Genomic DNA, 19,988 nt, shown 5'->3' with positions numbered 1-19,988 from the left:
CCTTTGCTGTTTAATTGCTGGTAATTTTGCTGTTTAATGCAGTTGCCTGAACTGAAACTTTTGCTAGTTTGAACTTGCCTGAAATGAAAGCAGAAGACAACGTCCGCCCTGAAACTGTCTTAGCTAAATTCGTTTAAGGAGTGGTTACATTTTGCAGACTAATTTCTTTGCAATAATGTCTGAGCTGCAGCCTCCCAGTGCTTACTTCGGTATGGGCTCCAGCCCAGTTCTGCTTCCCCTCTTCTTGGGTGTGCTCCAGTTGCATTTTGGGCTGCCGAGACTGGCCAGGTTACCCAGGTTTGCCAAGCGTGGTTCAGGCTTTGAACAGTCTGCTGGCATCAGTGCCGATGCTCTGGGTGATTAAACAAGTCCTTGATCCATTAATTATTTAACCTATATTTAAGCCCTAATAGTTCAGCCCTTGTGTACCGCTGCGTATTCTTTTGTGCCAAGCCTGCCTCTGCATCCCGAAGGCCAAGCTTGCTGAGAAAGTCTGCAGGTCTGCACAGCAGAGGTTTTACACCTGAGGGGATGAGGAGGCAATATAATCTTTAAACCAGACTTCGGCTTCATCTGATTCTGGAGAAGGATAAGAATTGGGACAACTCCAGGCGCAAGGCGGAATAGCTGCCTGATGTCTGTCCTCACCTGCATTGACTTGCAGTGGCTTCTTGGGAACCACTTTTTAGCCAAGACTTCCCAGAACATACAGCACTCCCAGACTGGTTTCTGATCTCCCGGGAACAGCCTGGAACCCGTCAGTACACAGTCCTCTACGCCAATCTTAGCCTCAGGCTTTGATTCTGTGTGGCTTTGAGTTGTCCCTTCCAGTACAAACAAAGGAGCTATAGAAAGCGTTTGAAAATAAATGCATTAAAATAAAGCCTAAGCAAAGCTCATGGACATCACAGGCAAGTGTTAAACATCACCATTCAGTTGCCTGGCTTTCAATACTACGGTCTGTGCACTTTATGAATGAGGAATGCTAGCAGAGATTTCTTACTCTTAGTAAAATGCATCGTTACTCTGTATCACTTTGTAAATAATAGTAGTAACTAAAGGCAGAGGGTGCAAGGGATGATGTTAAGGTAAATATTTTATTAAGAACTATATTAAGGGGGAAGCAAAGGGCAAAATTTCAAAAGGTAACAATAAAAGAGGAACTTCTTTGCTTTTGTACAGGTGTACCAAAATTCCCAAAAGAAAAAATTGAGCCCCTTGATGTGGAGCATGGTGATTCTGTGATTTTGCACTGTAACCCCCCAAAAGGCATCCCGCCTTTGCATATCTATTGGATGAATATTGGTAAGTAAACAATTTGTATACAATTCATATGAGGAGACTCAAAACATTTGTCTTCCAGAGCAGTTTCATTACAGATTCATAATTGGTGGGAATGGTAACTGTGCAAGTGCTTAGGAAAAAAAGATCTGGATATTGAAAAACAAAACTGAAAAATGGAGAATGGAGATATGTTTTTACATTACACAAAGTTAAATTGTAGAGTGCATTGACACAACATATTATTAAATATGCGGTATCAGAAAGCTTACATATCAGTAAATGAGTCTACCAGTAATGAGGACTACTACATTTACAGTAGAAAGGATAAAATGTGTCAATATATTATTTCTATCATTACTATTTTCCTCTTTTCATAAACTAATGGTTGATTTATAATAGTAAGGAAAAAAAATCTGCCAGGTATGTATAATTAGTTCCTTGTGAGTTTCTGTCAAGTTATTCTTCAGCATTTGTGTTCTGCAGGAATTTCTGGCTCTTGGGAAGCAAAGTAACTTGGATTGCCTCCATGACATGAAGAACCCTTCATGTTTCTGATGCTGACCAAGTACTTGCGGAGACAGGGTGCCAGATTAAACCTCTGATCTTATAAGGCAGCTTCTCTACTCCTGACATACATATTTAGCACAGACCTGCATTTGGCTGGATCAACAACGAGACAGTACAGCAACCTTAGTTCATGCTAACACTCCCCTGCTGTAATCTGTAGTTACAGAAGAGCAAAGTGCTTGGGAGACTGGCCGTGGGGGACATCTGTGAATGGTGACCTCCATGTCATCATTACGGGCCTTTGTGTCAGGGAGAGGTGCTGCAAATTTCCTTTCACCTGAGCAGGGACTTTGTACTGAGCCTTTTTTTTATTATCAGTTTTTCATTATAAATTATTTTAAAATATATTATTATATATTTTTAAAACATATTATTATTATAAAAATATTTATTATCCATTATCAATTGTATGTTGAATATTGGTAAATAACTCATTGGTTATGCTGTGTCTTCTGCCTCTTTCGCATCAAAGTTATGTTCTGTATCTGGAAGCAAACATGACAGGAGAGCATTAGTAGTCATATTGGTGAAACAGCTCGGGACCATTACCATATCATAATTATTTTTTCTTGCTAGATTTGCAGCACATTCCGCAAGATGAAAGGGTCTCCATGAGCCTTAAGGGAGATCTCTACTTTGCAAATGTGGAAGAAAATGACAGTCGAAGTGATTATTGTTGCTTTGCAGCATTTCCAAGACTGAGGACGATTGTACAGAAAATGCCAATGACGCTGAAGGTTTCCCGTTGTAAGTCTGTGGATGAGTAGCTTCTTGGTTTCTGTTGGTTTTTCTTTTTTAACTCCCCAGGCATCAGCGAATGCAGAAGTGTGCCCTGTGTCTCTGATACGATTCTCTCTGAAGAAAATGCATGTTACTATGCTTATTCCTGCATTATTAACCTTACTCTAAGGGCTAAATTCAACTGATAAAAGCTTTTTGCAGCTGTCGGGCCCCAAAAGTGCCCCGTTCTGCCTCCTGTTCCCCTCCCACTGAAAGCCAATGATGCATTAGGGAAATCTGCTTCTCTTGCAGTCCAGCAGGTGACCGATGGATGGGACTTCACTGGGTCCTGAGGACTTTATGTGGCCGCCTCCTCCGTGGGTGCAGGCCTGGTTTGGTCCAGGTGCAGCAATGCAGTTGGGAAGGATGATGTTAGGGACCTGCTCAGAGCTTCTCGCTCGCTGCCTGCCTGCCAGGGAGCTGGGAGGGAGCTGTGCCCTGGGCTGCAGGGCTTGACCCTGCCAGCGGGCTCTGCCGTGGAGACCTCTTTGCCTTTGCCTTCACCATGTGTCAAGATACAGGAGGCACAGCTGTCCCTCTCCTCTTTGAGGAGAAAATGGGCTGCTGTTTAGCAATAAGCCCTGTCAACCCAATTTTTGGACCTCCCCAGCAGTGACTTCTGTGATGGTCCAAGACAGCAGGCCAGGCAGCCAGTGCTTTCCAGGTCTTTGCAGGCTGCCTTGAGCATCAATAGTGACACACGAGGCGTTTTCTATTTCCTTAATGAAATGTTGAGTAGGGAATATCAAACTTTGTTTATTTATTTATTTTAACATCTCTGGATTCCTGTAGGCTCCGAGGGTCTTATACAAAAGATGGTTTCAGGTGCTGCCCCTGCCCCTGAGTCTCACCGGGGCATGTGGGTTGCTGTCCCATCATCATACGCGTGCATTTGTTTGGTGTACGCTTACCTGTTGCAGTATCAAACAGCTAATTCAGGCTGCGTAAAAAAAAAAAAAAAAAAAAAAAAAAAAAAAAAAAAAAAAAAAAAAAAAAAAAAAAAAAAAAAAAAAAAAAAAAAAAAAAAAAAAAAAAAAAAAAAAAAAAAAAAAAAAAAAAAAAAAAAAAAAAAAAAAAAAAAAGCTGCGTAAAGCCACTGACTAGATGAGGTGTACAACTATCAATGTTAGAAACAGAGGAAAAGAATACAAATACCCAAGCAAAAAAAAAAAAAAAAAAAAAAAAAAAAAAAAAAAAAAAAAAAAAAAAAAAAAAAAAAAAAAAAAAAAAAAAAAAAAAAGCAGCCTTTTAGGGCACGCTTTCAGCCGCATTAAATCAGCAAAGCCTGACAGAAGCCGGTGGAACTAAGGCAGCTTATACCAGCTGGAGATCCATCCTGCTTTGCTTGAATCTCTTTTGGCTGTAATAGTTTCTGGTATCACTTGTACCACTCGCTGAGGCTGCCTGTGCCCTTAATATCAGTCTTCTGTTTCACTAATACTTTTGACCTTTCGGGCTTACGCAGCCCAGAAAGCCAAGGAGATTTTTCTTCATGAATGAAAGCCTAATATTTAATATATGATTTTTGAGAGTTTTCTTGTTGGGATAAAAAGATGAAGGATTAATAGTGGCTTTGTATATCTTAATACTTGCTTAAACCATATCTTGGGATAATAATTGTGAGAAAAATATCAAAATGAAATGTTGCTCTCCATAGCTTTTCTAATGGGTCCAGTCCCCCACACGTGCACACACAGATTCCAGACAAATGAGATGGGGTTTGACTGTGGGGCCGCTGACAGCCCGGGCAGGGGCCCAGCAAAACACTTCACTGCGTGCACCTTGCCATCAAAGCCACGAGACTGGGCGCAGGCAAAAAAGTGAGGCATATACTTAAAGGGTTTTGCAGACTCAGCTGGAGACTGCCCACTCCGCTCTGTGCCACGTCCCTGTTGAGGGACTGTATTAAGAAAAATACATAGCAAAATGTTGAGCAATAAGAAAAAAGAGACTGGATAAATTTTATAACATTTCTTTATAGTGGATACTTAGGGCTTAGTGATTGTTTTGTTATACTAGGTAGCTAGGACAAAATGATGATTTTATCACCCATGAAGTATTTTGTAGAATAATACATATCTTTGAAGACTTTTCTTTGTATTTTCAGAAATTTGTTGTTCATCTGTTGCTTTACTTTATATTTTTCTTTGTTTCTTTCTTTTATGGCAGAAATCGGGGGGGCATGTTTTTGTTTTGGTTGATTTATTGTTTCTTTTGATTCTATATCAACTATGCATGTTTGTGTTTGGTTGTCACTTTTATTTATTTCAGTTAAGCATGCTAATGACTCAGGCTCACCTAATGCTGCGGTTACTAAGGGTGAGTTGAATGCATCTGTTCTTTAGCCTTTAAACTGAGAATCTACCAGCTGAGATGAAATGTGAGCTGCTGCTCAGGAAAAAGGGGGAAAAAAAAAATCACAGAAGCCTTTTCATTGCAATGGGATGGATTTAAGTGGTCCATGGAGTACAATTTGCTCATCTTGTACTTTTTGACAGAAATCTGAAGGGTTTTTAACAAAGAGGTAGTTTTCTTACTCGAGAAAAGAACATTCACATTTCATAATGTGATGTAAGTAAGGAGGCTGGCGTCCTGGGTTGCTCGTGTTATCAGTTCAGAGCAGGAGCCAGAGCTGGATGCTCCAAATCTTCCTCTGGCAGTTAAGGAGACGCTGATGTTAGGTACCCACGGTTTGAAACCATGAATTCATGTCTAAAGGGTCACCCTGGGGCTGCATTACTCCAGGGTGAGCTTAAGGTGTGGATTTACAGAGCTTTAGGTGCTGTGTGTTAATTGCCCCCGTCTACAGCTATACCTCGCGGTAGACGGGAGGTGGTTCGCTTTGGCCGTATATTGCCCTGTCTGATACTCACCACAGGTAACCACTAAAACGAAGCACTTCTTATCCTGGGGATTCACATCTTCCCTTGCTCTGTGTTCCCCTCTTTGTGGAGCAATATCCTGAAAATATTCTGAGGTTTATGCAGGCAACGTGGATAAGTCAGAAGGCAGCTAGTGGCTATTCCTGCAATTCTCCACCCAGTTCATTTTGTTTAAAATATGTAAAAATGAGAGTCTTGAGGTTTGTATGTAGCTCTTGACTCTGATTTATTTGGTTAAATTGCTTTTGATGGTCTCTGTTTTTTGAAATGCCCAATTTGAAACTCCTGAAAGACCTCGTTTTGCTGGTCCAGCACTGAAGTTTTTGAAAAGGGGGTTCTCCTCGGTTGTTTCGGGATGGATAACTCAAAGCACTGATCAGTCCTCATGCCTTGGCCCACGGAGGCTGAGCATTGTGAGCAGAACAAGCAGGGCTTGTGCAGAGTGACAGACACTCAAAAACCAATTTTTCCCTCGGAGAGATGTCTGAACTCCTGTCACCGGCTGGGAAGGGGGACTGCCTGCCTTTGGCAGCGGGAGGTGGAGGGCAGATGGAAAACGTGCGAGTGTATCCAGAGGCACCAAAGTGTTTTGCTGCAGCTCTGAGCGCTTGTGACACAGATTTGTAGAGATACAAAGCAAGGGGAGGGGAAAAAAAAAATTAGAAAATGGTTCAGAGAGATACATGTGGTGTTTTACCAAATCATCCGTAACTGACTATTTTTGAAGAACTAGTACCATTTGGAGACTTATTCATTACTGTGCTAATTGTTATTATAGTGATAACTGGATAGCCATTTAACTCTATGCATATTTCATCATGAAACCATTGTTTGGCAGGCTGGAACAAATGGCCCGTTGAAATCCAATGCAGGTCAATCTTGTTTTATTATTTTAATAGTCTTCCTTACAAATTTTATCTCCATTACTGTAGATTTAATAATTGTAGCAAGAAGGACAATTCTGTGGGATATTCAGGTCAGGAAAGATGGGTTTTCATCTGACATTTAAAAGATGACGGAATCAATGCAGAAGAAAGGTGCTAAGAAAGATAGTGTGGACCAGAAGATCAGCAATTGAGAAGACCAGTGTACCCAAACTGGCTGAGGGGTATGATAGAAAGGGCCAGTGCCTGGAAAGCAGGACATAAAACTGTAGGAAAAGCAGTTTCACCAGTGCTGCTGCCTGTTGTTATTACTGTAGCCTTCTTCTGACTGCTATCAGGAGAAAGAGGAGAGTCCTGGATTAGCCTCAAATGGTATAAATAAAAAAGAAAATTTACAAATCGATGTCTGAAACCTTCTGACAGAAGTAATGTTTGTGGCATTATTAAAGGATAAGCAAAGGCTCTAAGATTTCATATCTAACTTTTATTTTGTTTCATTTTTTTAGCAAATTTTATCAAGGAAAGAAAACCCAGACTGCTGATCCCTCCTGAATCTGCTGGCAGTAGCTCATCAGTCACTGTCATCAAGGGAGGTGTCCTGCTACTTGAATGTATTGCTGAAGGGCTGTGAGTAATGCGCAATACTGCACAAACTTAATCACCTTTTGAAATAGAATTGAGCAAAGAAAAGCTGTATTAAGAATTATACAACTACAAACGAATATACCTGCCTATACAGTTTTAAATTGAACCTCTATGCAGAGTTTTTCTGAAGTATGCATGCTCCTTGTAAAGCAGCACAGAGCTAGCTTGCAACATTCATGTATTTGTTATTGCTATAGCTTATGAACAGATAATTAAAATCATATCATGGTAAGTAATGACTTTTTTTTTTACTGTTATATTGAAAAAAACCCTATTATTGAACTTTTTTCAGTAGTACTACTTTTGAGATGTTGAGAAACTAAATAACATCAGAATTCAGCTTCTGGGGTTTGGTTCACAACCTGTAATGTTTCTTTTCTAGTTTTGCCAATTCAGTTTCTGTTCAATGCTCAAAAATTATTCAGCATTTTTCCAGGTGTCAGATCTCAGGCTTTTAAAAGCAAAGGTCTTGAGTGATATAATACGAGACATCCCTTAAGCAAATGCCCCATTGAGTGAAACCGGTGGTCCATCTTGCCCAGTTGCAGTGGGAGATGCCGGCTCGGGAGCGCATGTGAACCTGGCCGCTTTCTGTGGTCCGTTTGCCAGCATCCAGAATTTCCATACAAAGAATGTTCCTTCCGTGATGTTCTCACAGATGACAGCATGTCAAGGAACAAAGTCCACAACCATGTAAAAATATAGTGAACCAGAGTCAGCTGTATTGGTTTGATCCGGCTAAAACTAACAGTAATGGACTAACTTCAAATTTAGTTCCAGTCCTATGTTTTCTGCTTGGGCCCATCCCTATGCATGCCTCTGGTGCTTTGTGCTGCACGGATATCTCAAGCTTGTTATTGCTATTAGCATTTACGTTAGAGTGCTACTCAAGCTCTAGTTGTGGATCTGGCTGTACTAAGCGTGGCAGAATATCTCGATGAGGAGATGTTTGCTGTAAAAATGTAGGGAAGGGTTAAAGTAGATGGTATGTGATGGCAAATCAAGCCAATTTTGTTCCTCGTTGTAAACAACGCAGGACAAAATAAGGGTAAGGAAGGAAAAGGAATGGCTAAATAAATGTTAAGTGCAGTCCTCACAATGAAGCTGTGAATACCTCTCTCAGACCTTGTTCCTGCTGCAGTAACTCAGACAGACATAAGCTCCACTTTGCCCTCAGTCCAGTTTTCCAATTTTTACTGTATGCTTGTAGATGCACTAGTCTTCCCCAGAAGAGGTGCCACCAGAGAAATATGTAAAGCGAAAACCTCTCCAACCACTAAACGCACAATGAAAGCACAGTCGCTTCTGGTTTATTTGTGATAGAGCTTTTTGTTGAATGGAGACTTAAATCATTGTCTTCTCGTGCTGTATGGTAGAGCTGCAGGTCTGTGAACGCAGACTGTGGTTAGCAGATAGAGAATGCGTATTAAAGGCTGTGCAATTACATCCCCTCTATAAAATTCCAAAATCAGGATTTTTATCTGCCTGAACAAACACATTTAGGGTATTTTGTTTTTCCATGTGGGCTTGAAAGGGCATTGCTCATTTCAGCTGGCAAGATTCTGCCTCTGCAGTTGGTTGCCATTTCTGAGGGAAGGTGAATTACTTGTCTCTATTGGATTCGCTCCAAGTATCTGCAGTGAGTTTTAGTTCCCTGTTGCAACACTTCCTTGTCTAATTCACTACCCATCAAGCTCATTCGCAGGCCCACAAACCTCCACAAGTCCACAGCTATGAGTTTATGATGTCTTCAAGGTACTTAATAGGCAAATCACCTTGGAGATACACAAATACGAATTTTCACGTGCGAGAATTAATATCACGTACAAGAAGAGAAAGCCAGAAAAGGCTTTCTGTTTATTTGGAAAAAAGTAAAAAAAAAAAAAAAAAAAGAAATATTTTTGTTTCACTCAAAATTTGTCAGGAAACATTTTTAAAAATTATTTTTCAAACAAAAAGGCTTTTTTTTAAAGTAGTCACTTTTGAAAGAAGACAAAGTACTTCTTGGTCTGATAGCCGAACAAATATTTTTTTCATTGAAACCCTTCAAAAATGCAACATTTAGACCAAAATAAAATGATCTTTTTATTTGCTCAAATTCCCATTTTCAGGAGAAAAATGATCAGCTTTGCCTATATCTCTGCCAATCCATCCCACCGAATGTCCACAAACTACGGAAGCGGATAGACTGAGCCAGATTTCAAGTAACTAAGATCAGGGGCAGCCAACTGCAAAATAAGGAATTAAGCACATTTGCAATCTGTCATTTTTGAAGACTTATATTCTGAGTAATGACAGTGGCAGGAGGGCATTGCCTCAATACAACACCCAGGCAACACAGAGCCTGACTTTGGTACAAGAGCAGGACAAGGACTCTTGCAGGAAATAGTAGGATATTTGCACGGTTGTGCTCACTGCTCATGGAAAACCATAATTTCTTGGTACCTGGGGCTCCGAGTAGCTTGTGCCCGGGCATTTTGCCACAATAACAGATGGACACAAGAGTAAGCAGATATGACACTGTGTATGTACGTCGTGTACGGTGTCGGGGTCGCGAAGCCCAGCTGGGAATGTGCAGACAACAGTCTGTCCTGAATTTCTGTGTCACTGCCATTTGCTTTCTAAAAACATAAAGAGCATTTTCAGCCATCTCCGATGGTTGGCCACCTTTCTAACCAGGCAGGGCACCTTGTGAAGTCACTGTAATGAAGTCTTTACCTCCTTGTCTGTCCTCAAGTGCCCTTTTGGAGTAGGACGAAATGAGCTCCGGTCCCTCTCTGCGGTCCATGCCAATACACGTACAAGGAATGCAGCCTCATGCCATGGCCTGGTGTGGGCTGTGACGAACCTATTCATAGGGGCCCTTCAAATCAAGAAGCAGTATAGACTAGTTGTAGTCTATAGTATAACCCTTAGTATAGCCCCAGCGTTTTAAAAGGGCTTCAAAGACTCTGAAAACTTCGCCTTGCAAACCATATGCATGAAGTCCAGCAGCTCTGCGAACATGAAGCATTACAGCAGCCTAGTATTCAACTCAAAATCTTTTTTTTTTTTTTTCCTTTGCTATTAGCCCAACTCCTCATCTAAGCTGGGTCAAGGTCACCGGAAACTTGCCCAAGGAAGAACCAGAAACAGAAAATTTTGGGAAGATATTGAAGATAGACCAAGTGACTGCAGCCGATGAAGGAACATACCAGTGCACGGCAAGCAACCCCATGGGGAGAGCGAAGCACGAGTTCCACGTTCACATGGAAGGTGCTGAGTACACTTTACTAAGCTTATTGATTTTGAACAGAGAGGTGGTCAAAGGGAAGTGAATAAGGACCTTTGCTAATATCACTCGAGGTAATGCATAAATTCAACCAACTCTATCAATTTATGCTAACCAAGGATCTGCCTTATAGTTTTGGGAAGCTTGCAGAAAGTAGCATCTTTAAAAAAAAAAAAAAAAAATAGAAATAATGCATTTTTTTTCCTGAACCATGAAGGCTCTACAAAGCGGGGAACAGGAGTACAAATACGTGAGCATATCCAATACTCTAAAGATGTGAGTTAGTCAAGCAGAGATATTGATGAAATGCCTTGTATTAATCTCACTATCAGACCAAAAGATCTAATTATTCTACTTGCTCTTAAAGAATGCGAAAATGGCTATACTGGGCCAGATCAGAGGTACATTTAGCTCCATTTCCTTTCTTTGCCTTCCACCAAAAGGGAACGCCTAGGAAGGATTGTAAAAATACAGTGAGCAAACATGGTACCACCTCTCTCTTCTCCTCCTTCACATGCTCCCTTGCTATCATTTTTTTATAGGGACAACCTGAGCTAAGAGTGGTTTCTATAGTCCCTGAAAAGTATCATAAAAAGTTGCAAAACAAAGTAAAAAAAATCCTTTCTACTAATTTTTAACAGTTTAAAAAAATTGAAATATGACCCTCTTTGTCATCCCACTGAGTATCCAAGGCCCGTTCCCACCCTAGCCTGCGTGCTTGGAAGGATGACCAATACTATATTAGCGGTGTTCATAAATAGTCTTAGGGTTACGCTCGTGCATATCATACGCTTGTGCGTAGGTGGTGCATCCCTGTGCGTCAACATCCAGACAGGTCTGGTGGCTGAACAGGGTGAGCGCTGGCTGCTTGTGCAGGGCTAGCAAAACGGAGAACCTGGTATGTTTGTGCATCCGTTTGGTCGTCATTTATTTATGTTGCTGCTAGAAGAAGGAGATTAATGAAGCCAGCCAAGACACCTTCATAACAGGCATCTTGCAGAGTGCAGATAGAGGCACACGGTGCCTGCTCTCCCTCCATTCTCTCTTCTCCTACTCCCCAAACCCTGAAGGTGTGAGCCTTTCACACAAGGCAGGTGCAGATGCTTTTTTCCAGGAGCAAAGCAGAGCTCCAATGAAACTTAGCAAAGACAAGCGAGCCCTGCAGAAGTATCACTGCCACTGCAACTCTTTCAGCAATGCTGCCCATAAATAGCTACAAAATGAGAATCCTGAAGCACAGCTGAAAAACTTGCTGAAAACATTTCCTCTTTACTGAAGAAAAATGCTCCAGCCTCTGCTCTGCAGAGTTAAAAAAAAAAAAAAAAAAATCACAGTCAGTATTAAACTGTTGGAGTCTGCCAACTGCTTCATTTTAATCCGTGCTTCTTCTCACTCCATGGTCACAAGGAGTCCTGATGGGAGGAAAGGCGCTTTCAGCTACCTGCTCCATATTTACTCGTCAGCTGAGGAGAAGCCTTTTCTCCCCATATGTGATGAATCATCCCCGTTCACTTGACACAACCTCGTGCCTTACAGTCTTCTTTCCCTTCCTGGAAGTGTGGCAGAGGGGGATACCAGGGCATGGCAAGTTTTCAGCTGCGCTGGAGGGGAAGTGCTGACTCCTAGAAATCATTCCAGATGGTTTGGAGCATCTCTGCTGTAGCTGAATATTTTAACAATCTGGCTATGATTTTCTCGGCTGTAAAAACTGAATTCTTCAAAGAAAGTGCAGGAGCTGCAAAAACTAAAATACCAGAGAAATAACATTAATTAAGCAGTTCAGAATATTGACCCCCTTCTCCCCCAGTCTCTAGAGGAGGGAAAGCTTTCCGGCAAATTGTTGTTCCTGCTCATTAACAAAGTACTTTTAAAAAAAAAGAAAAGAAAAAGGAGGAAATAATCCCATTCTAGCCATTGCAATGTAAAAAATGCATTTGCAATTGCTATTAAACTCATTTTCTGTATCTGTAACTAACGTTGGCTGCTATCACTAGCAGGAACTCTTCCTATTAGGAGTCACCTCACATGCAGGGTATCAAGGTAAAATTGAGCCCAAACACTGTCTTCTTCTAGAATTTCTAAGCAGAAAATGTCACTACCATTAATCAGAGATGGGCATGTTCATCATTCTTGCAGCAACTCCTGTGTGCACACTCAAGGGCAGATCTTGAGCTGGTGGAAGTGAGCATTAATTTCAGTTGGTTTCAGGGAGGTTACGCTGACGTAGGGCTTCCTCACACCTGACAGGCTCTTCTCAAAGGATGCACGCAAGGAGAAGAAAATTAAACATGGAAGAAAAATTATCATCTCCGTTATTAACCACCAACCGTTCTCAAACTAGCACTGGTGTGTAAATCAGGATTTTGCCATCATTTCTGCACTATGTCACATTTTCTGTTCTTCTTTCTGGTATTTGAGGATCTCAAACCAATACCCCAGCCTTCTAAATAACAGTCTTAATTAATGATATTTGCATGCAGCCCACTTACTAATCCTACAGGAGTCTGAGGGCAAAGATTCAGGCAATTATTACCAAGCATATGAAAATATTCAGCTAGCAAATTGCTTGACTGTTTGAGCATTTTAATCTCTCTTTGCAAGGAAAGATGTAGCCCGGAACATTGGAACAGGCACAAAACCCCCATTGTTGTTATTAGAATGACAGAGAATTATTAAAAAAAAAAACAAACAGCAAAGCAAGCCCACAAATTGTCTTGACTTCAAATGTTTGTTTATTTGGTTATTGTATATAATCCGCAAAGCCCAATATAAAATGTACATATAACCTCAAAATCTTGTCACTATCACAGCGCCTGATCTAATGGTACCTTGATCTTGACTGAGGCTCCTAGACTGTGTTTAACAGAAATAATTATTACAATATAATGATTAATTATAGTAATGATATAATAGCTAAGGGCCTTTGCAGTTATGTCTCGTAATACTTTCGTTACTCAGCTAGAGAAAAATAAAATAGATGAAACTAATGTGAGGCAGAACCATGGCTGGTTGTTTTAATCAGGCTCAAACCGTAGTTCTGTGTTTCGCTGGAAAACTGCTTCAACGGGGATGCAGGCCCCAAGGTGGGAACTACAGCTGAAGCTGCCGATGATGCCCCCAAAGTGGGATGGATTGCCAGCCTTTGGGAAGACGTGAGGAGAATTTGGAATGATCTTGACAAATTGGGAAAATGGTCTGGAATAAAAAGGATGGGCTTCAGTAAGCACAAGTGCAAAGCAATTCTCATCAGGCAGCACTAATTGGCTTCATAAGCATGGGATGGAAAATGTCTGGTTAGACTAGTCTGGAGGATATACTGGATGGCAAGCTGAACACGATTTGGAAATATTAGTCTTGCAGAAAAAGTAAAACTCATCCTGGAAAGTATAAAGAAAAGTGTTGTTGTAAGAGAGACTACTGAGAACTGATAAGGCCTCACGTAACACAACCAGTTTTACATCATGCACTTCATCAAGGCTGGTGTTAACTAAAGGCAGTTCAGGAGAAAGCAGCAAGGGTAGTCACAGAGCTCAAAAACACGCATTTGAGAAAAAATTGATAGATATGTTTAATTTAGGAAAGAATGAATCTGGGGAACGCATAGCAGCCTTTAGATGCACCGAAGTTTCTTCACAATAGACAGTAACAAATTGTTCTCCTCGCTCCCTGGGGATAATGCAAGATACGACAGACTTAAATTGCAGCAAGGCAGAAGTTGGTTAGACATGAAAAATTTGTTCTAGTTGTAGACAGCGTGGGAGGCTGTGAAGGTCTGTATCCATTGGGGGTGTTTGAGGTGTAGATGATCCTGCTTTGTTGCAGAAGGATGGACTAGATGCCCATTTTAGATCCATTCTATTTTTGGACCTGTCATTATATTTCCATAAAGACATAAATCTCTTAATCAGGAGCCCCACATTTATAACTCTTACCAAGAAGAATATATTAACCAGTGAAATATTTGCCATACTGTATTGCTCATGCAGATTAACTATTTGACTGTCCAAGTTTTTCTAGTTGCTTAAAAAATTTGTGTATATTTTGTTATTTTTATATTTTGTATACTTTTAAGTAGTATAGCGTATCTGCCAGACAGAAAAGAGGTTCTTCAGCCTTTCTGTGAAATTACATTTCATACTTGACAAAATCTCATTGCCTATGGCTTTGCAGCTCTATCACTTTCTTGGGGCAACCACAGCAATTCCCATGCTGAGAAAGGAAAGCAGCGGTATAGTATATCTGCAGCTCACTTCCAGAGTGTATGCACAGGTGAAAATAGGGACGGATCCGTCAGGTGGTTTGTATTCAGTCTGCGCTTGGTGTCTCACCTCCTCCAAAATAAGGAAATATCCTCTCTCAAGTACTATGTTTGTGGCAGACCTAGTGGGAAAAAAAATAATTCATCAGAGCTGTTACAAACCTTTACACCTCCATGCCTTTGACATGTCTTTTCCTGATGAAAGCATAATGTATATGAGAGAGAGAGAAGGAAAAACATCTGCAAAACTAAAATATTCTGCTGCTTGCAGAGTTTTTTCCTGGAGCCAAATACAAGGAAGCATAATGGGTATGGTCACATCACACGCTGCACTACGGGAGGGCAACCCAGCGCTGTGAGGAGGGCGGTAGAAGAAATCTGTACTGTGTGAAGGAAATGCAAAGATATTATAATTTTAGATACGCTTCGATGTCTTGAATTCTACTTCAGTCTTTAGCTGTTGCTTAACAGTGTCTCTTCATGGGTGCTCTACTGTGGAAATGGTGGACTATGTGTAGGAACTCTTGTGTATCACACTTCAGGGGTGGTTTTTTAATATATCTGCGTGAATATGAGCAATGACGCCTTGTTTTAGCATATCACACGGATAACATCTGGAGATGTATTGCCAGGCAACAGCTCTGTTAATCTTCAAAGTGCTTTATAAGCATTAACTAATGAATCCTCATGTTTCCCGTACATTAGCTCATCTTTTTCAAATAGGGAAAGAGGCCCAGTGACCTGCCCAGCACATGCAGAAGAGGTAGTGTCAGGTCTGGAATTAAAATTTGGAAGTTTGTTACTTCTCAGGGAGAGATAATGATGAATTCAAGGCTGTGTTTTGGCTTGAGGCTGCCCACTGAAGGGTAGGCAGGCTCAGGGACCGGCATTCAGTCCGTAGAGAGCAAAACATTCATCAGATTAATGCACTTTTTTTTTCCCCCCTCGGTTCCCTTCCCTCCCTTATGGTTGTGTTTTTCCAATGAGGTTTGGGTACCTGATGCTCAGGGGCTGCTCTGCAGTGGAGAGCCTTTCCCCAGAGCTACCCCAGTTTAGCTGGCAGTGCTGGGAAAGAAGAGAGCACAGGGAATGCAGCAGCACACTGCTGCTCCTCTACCACCACCCTGTGGGCAACCTTTCTGGACCGCTCCTCAGGATGATGGTTCTCTCATCCCCGGTGGCGAGAGAATGTTTCATCATTCCTAAATATGTTACGGGTCAGCCTCTCATCTGAATACCCGATGGAGAACCAGGATATCGAAAATCACAATGCATTTCCCCAGCACACGCAGATGAGCAGATGGAGGTGGTGCATCCTGTCGTGGAGCTCCGCACCGCTCCTCCATCGCCGTCCTCTGCCCTGCGGCTGCTCCTGGGCAAGTCGGTGGGAGCCGCTTGCTCGTGCCTAGTGAGGGGGATTTCAGCTGGATGGATATTTGCATCTTGTTTGAAATAGTCTCACTTCATTTCACAGACCACAATCTCATGTCGGAGGGTCCTTGTGAAAATGCTGAACCGCTCAGGTTTACCTCCTTCCCCAGCCTCTCACCTCCCATTTGCATTTGTTTTCCACTTGGATAAACACTGCCCATTTCCTACACTCTCTCCCTGACACTCACATTTCACAAAGTCTGAAGGACAGAAATTGATGTGTGCTGATGCTAATTTTACCTTTCATAACACCGGTTTGCAAGAAATACAGCCGCACAATAAGCTGCTAGGAGCTGGCTGGGAACTGTTGGCAGCGTTTGCCATCTCCTGGAGGACCACAGCAATAGCAGAGTCAGACTTGTCTCGCTGTGGCACCTGATAACCTGCTCTGTCCCCTCTTTACAGAGCCTCCTCGGTGGATAAAGGAGCCCGAAGGTGGTGTTTACAGCGTAGGAACAAATCTTGTGCTGCTGTGCGAAGCTATTGGCAACCCAGAGCCAACTATTCAGTGGAAACTTAACGGGATGCCCATCGATAGTAAGTGCAAGGTCCAATGCTCTCCTTGAGGTGCTGGCCGGGTGGGATGTGCCTGTGTTGCGCCTAGTTAGAGGGAACACGCGAATCCTAATGCACCGAATGATGTCTGGTTTGACATCTGTTTAGACAGGAATTAATATTTATTTACTTAATAAAGCTAATGTTTAAATATGATCTTGAAGAGAGTAGGGGTGAAAGCTGCAGGGTGTGGAGCACTGGTACCCGTGAGTTACTGCCTCTGCCTCATCCCGTAACACTCCCATCTTTTGGGGATCTGGGATAGCTTCTGTTCGTTGAGGGCTCCTGGTCGGTCTTTGTGCTTCTGAATAAGCACGAGTGACTGTGTGGCTGGGGAGCACAAGCCCTGCTCCCCGGTGTAACAGTATTATTCCTACCATTTTAAAAAGTCTATGTGGGGATTTTACTGGAAATCGGTGCTCTAGAGCACTTTCTTTAGGCCACGGGACTGCTGGCAAAAGCAGTGCTCTGCAACTTGCTTTCCAGCTGTTGAGCAAGGTCCTGGTTTGATCCTGAAGATGTGCTTTGCCTTTGACTTTCAAGCAGTGAGGAGAGACTGTAAACTCCACAGACGTGGTGTTTTCTCCATCTCCTGATATATTCTGGGTCTTTCCAGGTAGGACCTTCAGAGGGAGAATCTCTGCCAGAGAGATCAGCCTTACCAACCTTCAGCTTCAGGACAGTGCTGTCTACCAGTGCGAGGCCAGCAACAAGCACGGCACCATCCTTGCTAGCGCCAACGTGAACGTCCTCAGTGAGTACCCTCCCGGCCTCTCCTGTCCGTGAGAAAAGATTTAACAGAAGTGTCCCATTCTGCTGACTGAATGCTTCAGAACAGCTTGGGGATTGTGACCACGTCGTTGTTCTTCTGCATTCGCCCCAGATTTTAAGAAATACGTTGTCCAAACTAATGTAACGAGCCTTATCATGGGCAATATTACACGCTTAGCATAAGCGCTCATGAGCTTTGATATATTCTTTATTTTAAAAACATGGTTGTGGTTGGGCTCAAAGCCTTTTGAATTCAAATGTACTAAAACCACTGGGGGCTGAACTGTGACCACAACTCTGTTTTTGAATTATTAAGTGTATTGTTAATCTTTAATTTCAGTTGTGGTGCTCAGCCTGTTCTTTGAAGAAAGGGAGTGATGGGAATTTATTTAATAAAAGAGGTCTCTAGAGGAATCAGAAATGGGTCTATTTTCTCTCCTGGAGCACATTGATGTTTCGTGTCCTGACATGTCCAGCAGTCAACCACTTGTTATCGTTGTCAGTGAAGCTTATGAGAGCTCAGTTGCTCAGTGCAACTGGTTCCAAAAGGCGGTGAAATTCCCATTAAGTGGCTAAGCCTTTGACCTTTGCTGGAAAAGGGGATGATGCAGGGACAGTATTTATATTCCCAGTTCTGAAATGCAGTGCTGCTCATTTTGCATTCTCTTCTGCAGATATTGCTCCCTTAATACTGACCTCAGATGGTGAAAACTATGCTACAGTTGTGGGTTACAGTGCCTTCCTGCACTGCGAAATTTTTGCCTCGCCTGCAGCAGATATTAGGTGGTAAGCCACTGAGAACTGATGTTTTCATGTCAAACAAGTTCATACAGGCTCCCCAAACATTGAAAAATGTGCTAATTATTATTTCTACGGAGTTAAAATTAGACATTTGTAACAAAACTGTATATAAGTATTATGTGTTTAAATGTGCTTTCAAGAACCCTGAAGAACTGGTTTATAAGAAAAGGCTGATGAAACTCCTCAATACCTGTGTGAGACAAGCGCTGAGATATTCATTAAACCAAGCCATGCTGTATATAGCCAAATCCTGCTACAGCTTCATCGGCCTTAGTTTAATGTTGGCAACTTTTTACATTTGGACACATTATTGAGGTGGAAACCTGATGACTTACAGAGCATATTTACCTGGAAATGGTTCCATACTGTCGGAAATCACAGGATTGTCATAGCACTTGACAGGTGCAATAAAATTGCAGATGACAGCTATAGATTAAAGACTCAGCCAGGCTAGACGCCGTCAGTGTGGTTTTGGTTTGCAGGAAGCTGAAGTCCCTTTATGATTTGCCTGCGCGTGGGTAAAGTGACTTGCTAATCTTGACTTGGTCGCTCAGTGGCACATTCCAAAATTCCTGTGTCCCCTGCAATACCTGCTAACCATGAAATAACAGTTCCTGAAGCCTTAGAAATAACCCATAACTATTGTTATCATCTTTAGGACTAAGGATGACAGTATAGAGCCACTTTCAACACTACGCTATGAGTTAAATAAGAACGGCACTCTAGAGATCAAAGAAACAAAGAAAGAAGACTCAGGATCGTACGCTTGCTGGGCTGCAAACTCTGTTGGAAAAAGAGCAATCACTGCTAATCTGGATATAAGAGGTAATGTCTCACTTATGAACAGAAAGACCTTTGACATCTGCTAAGGTTTTATATTTACAAATTTTCAGTAAATAAGTAATTTGTGAATATTCAGTCCAAGATACAGATTTATTCTGTGAGGCTATAAATTCTCAGCATACTAAGACCTGAAATTGCCACAGGTCTCATATATATGTAGAAGTTAGTATTGTCTCCCTTTTTCTGTGTGATTTCTCCATGCTCATACGTGACATTTACTTTCTTCTTGACACTTGCAGAAGCTGCATAAGCCACCAAAAACTTGCAGTTTTACTTCCCAGATCTGTTAACTTTATTATCTTGAAAGGATTTTCCCTCCTTCTTGCCATCAGCCCTGTTATGCTCAGAGCAGGTTCTCGGCTGACCCTTGGGAGCCCAGAGCCCTCCCTGTGCTCGTGGGCTTTGGTGGGGTCCTCGCTGAGCCAGGCAGGGTCCCTGCATCTCCCACAGCCGTGGGCTTCCTCCTTCCCTAAAGCTACTTCCCATCTGTTGATCGGAAGGTACAGCCCAAACTGAATTCTACAGCGAACGCCAAGCACGTTGCAGCAGGATGAGTTAGGGGGTGCTGCTGGTTTAAGGGCTTTGCATTGGGCTTCTGCCTGATTATCAGCTTGACAAATATTTGTAAATAGAGCAAAAAAAAAAAATTACTGAAATGTGTTTACTTATAAATTTCAGATACATACCTTGTGCTCCGATTTTGGTTTAAGGGATTTATGTGGTTGGTTGGGCAGGAGGGGTTTTCCCCTGGAGGGTGTGAAGGCAGCGGACAGCTTCTCTTGAGCACACAGGTTAAATTTAGTGGGTTGCATACAAATTTACTTAGGATTTAGGGCTTACCAATAAAAAAAACCCTTAAATACTCAATTAGCAAAGTCCCCAAAAGTACTCTCAGGTGCAGGTTTGCTGTGACAAACTTGAGAAAAAACCCCACTCTTTTTGTGTTCTATTTCCACCCGCTCCCTTTGCTTTGTAAATTTTACAGTGACAATAAACATGAAAATGTTCAATGAAAT

General features: G+C 41.9%; 1 protein-coding gene across 1 annotated transcript in view; it reads left to right on the top strand.

Moving 5' to 3' along the window:
* The window catches only part of CHL1 (cell adhesion molecule L1 like), a 91,724-nt gene that overhangs the window by 45,298 nt on the left and 26,438 nt on the right, over positions 1–19,988 (top strand). Inside the window, exons 6-14 of the mRNA XM_050904989.1 lie at positions 1,183–1,305; positions 2,428–2,598; positions 4,903–4,950; positions 6,904–7,024; positions 10,113–10,297; positions 16,408–16,539; positions 17,174–17,311; positions 18,003–18,114; positions 18,788–18,954. Of these exons, the coding sequence (XP_050760946.1) occupies positions 1,183–1,305; positions 2,428–2,598; positions 4,903–4,950; positions 6,904–7,024; positions 10,113–10,297; positions 16,408–16,539; positions 17,174–17,311; positions 18,003–18,114; positions 18,788–18,954 (1,197 nt within the window). The remainder of the gene's footprint in view (positions 1–1,182; positions 1,306–2,427; positions 2,599–4,902; positions 4,951–6,903; positions 7,025–10,112; positions 10,298–16,407; positions 16,540–17,173; positions 17,312–18,002; positions 18,115–18,787; positions 18,955–19,988) is intronic.

This window comes from Gymnogyps californianus, chromosome 13, assembly GCF_018139145.2.
Source record: "Gymnogyps californianus isolate 813 chromosome 13, ASM1813914v2, whole genome shotgun sequence".
Lineage (NCBI taxonomy): Eukaryota > Metazoa > Chordata > Aves > Accipitriformes > Cathartidae > Gymnogyps > Gymnogyps californianus.
This window is presented reverse-complemented; position numbering and strand designations above follow the sequence as displayed.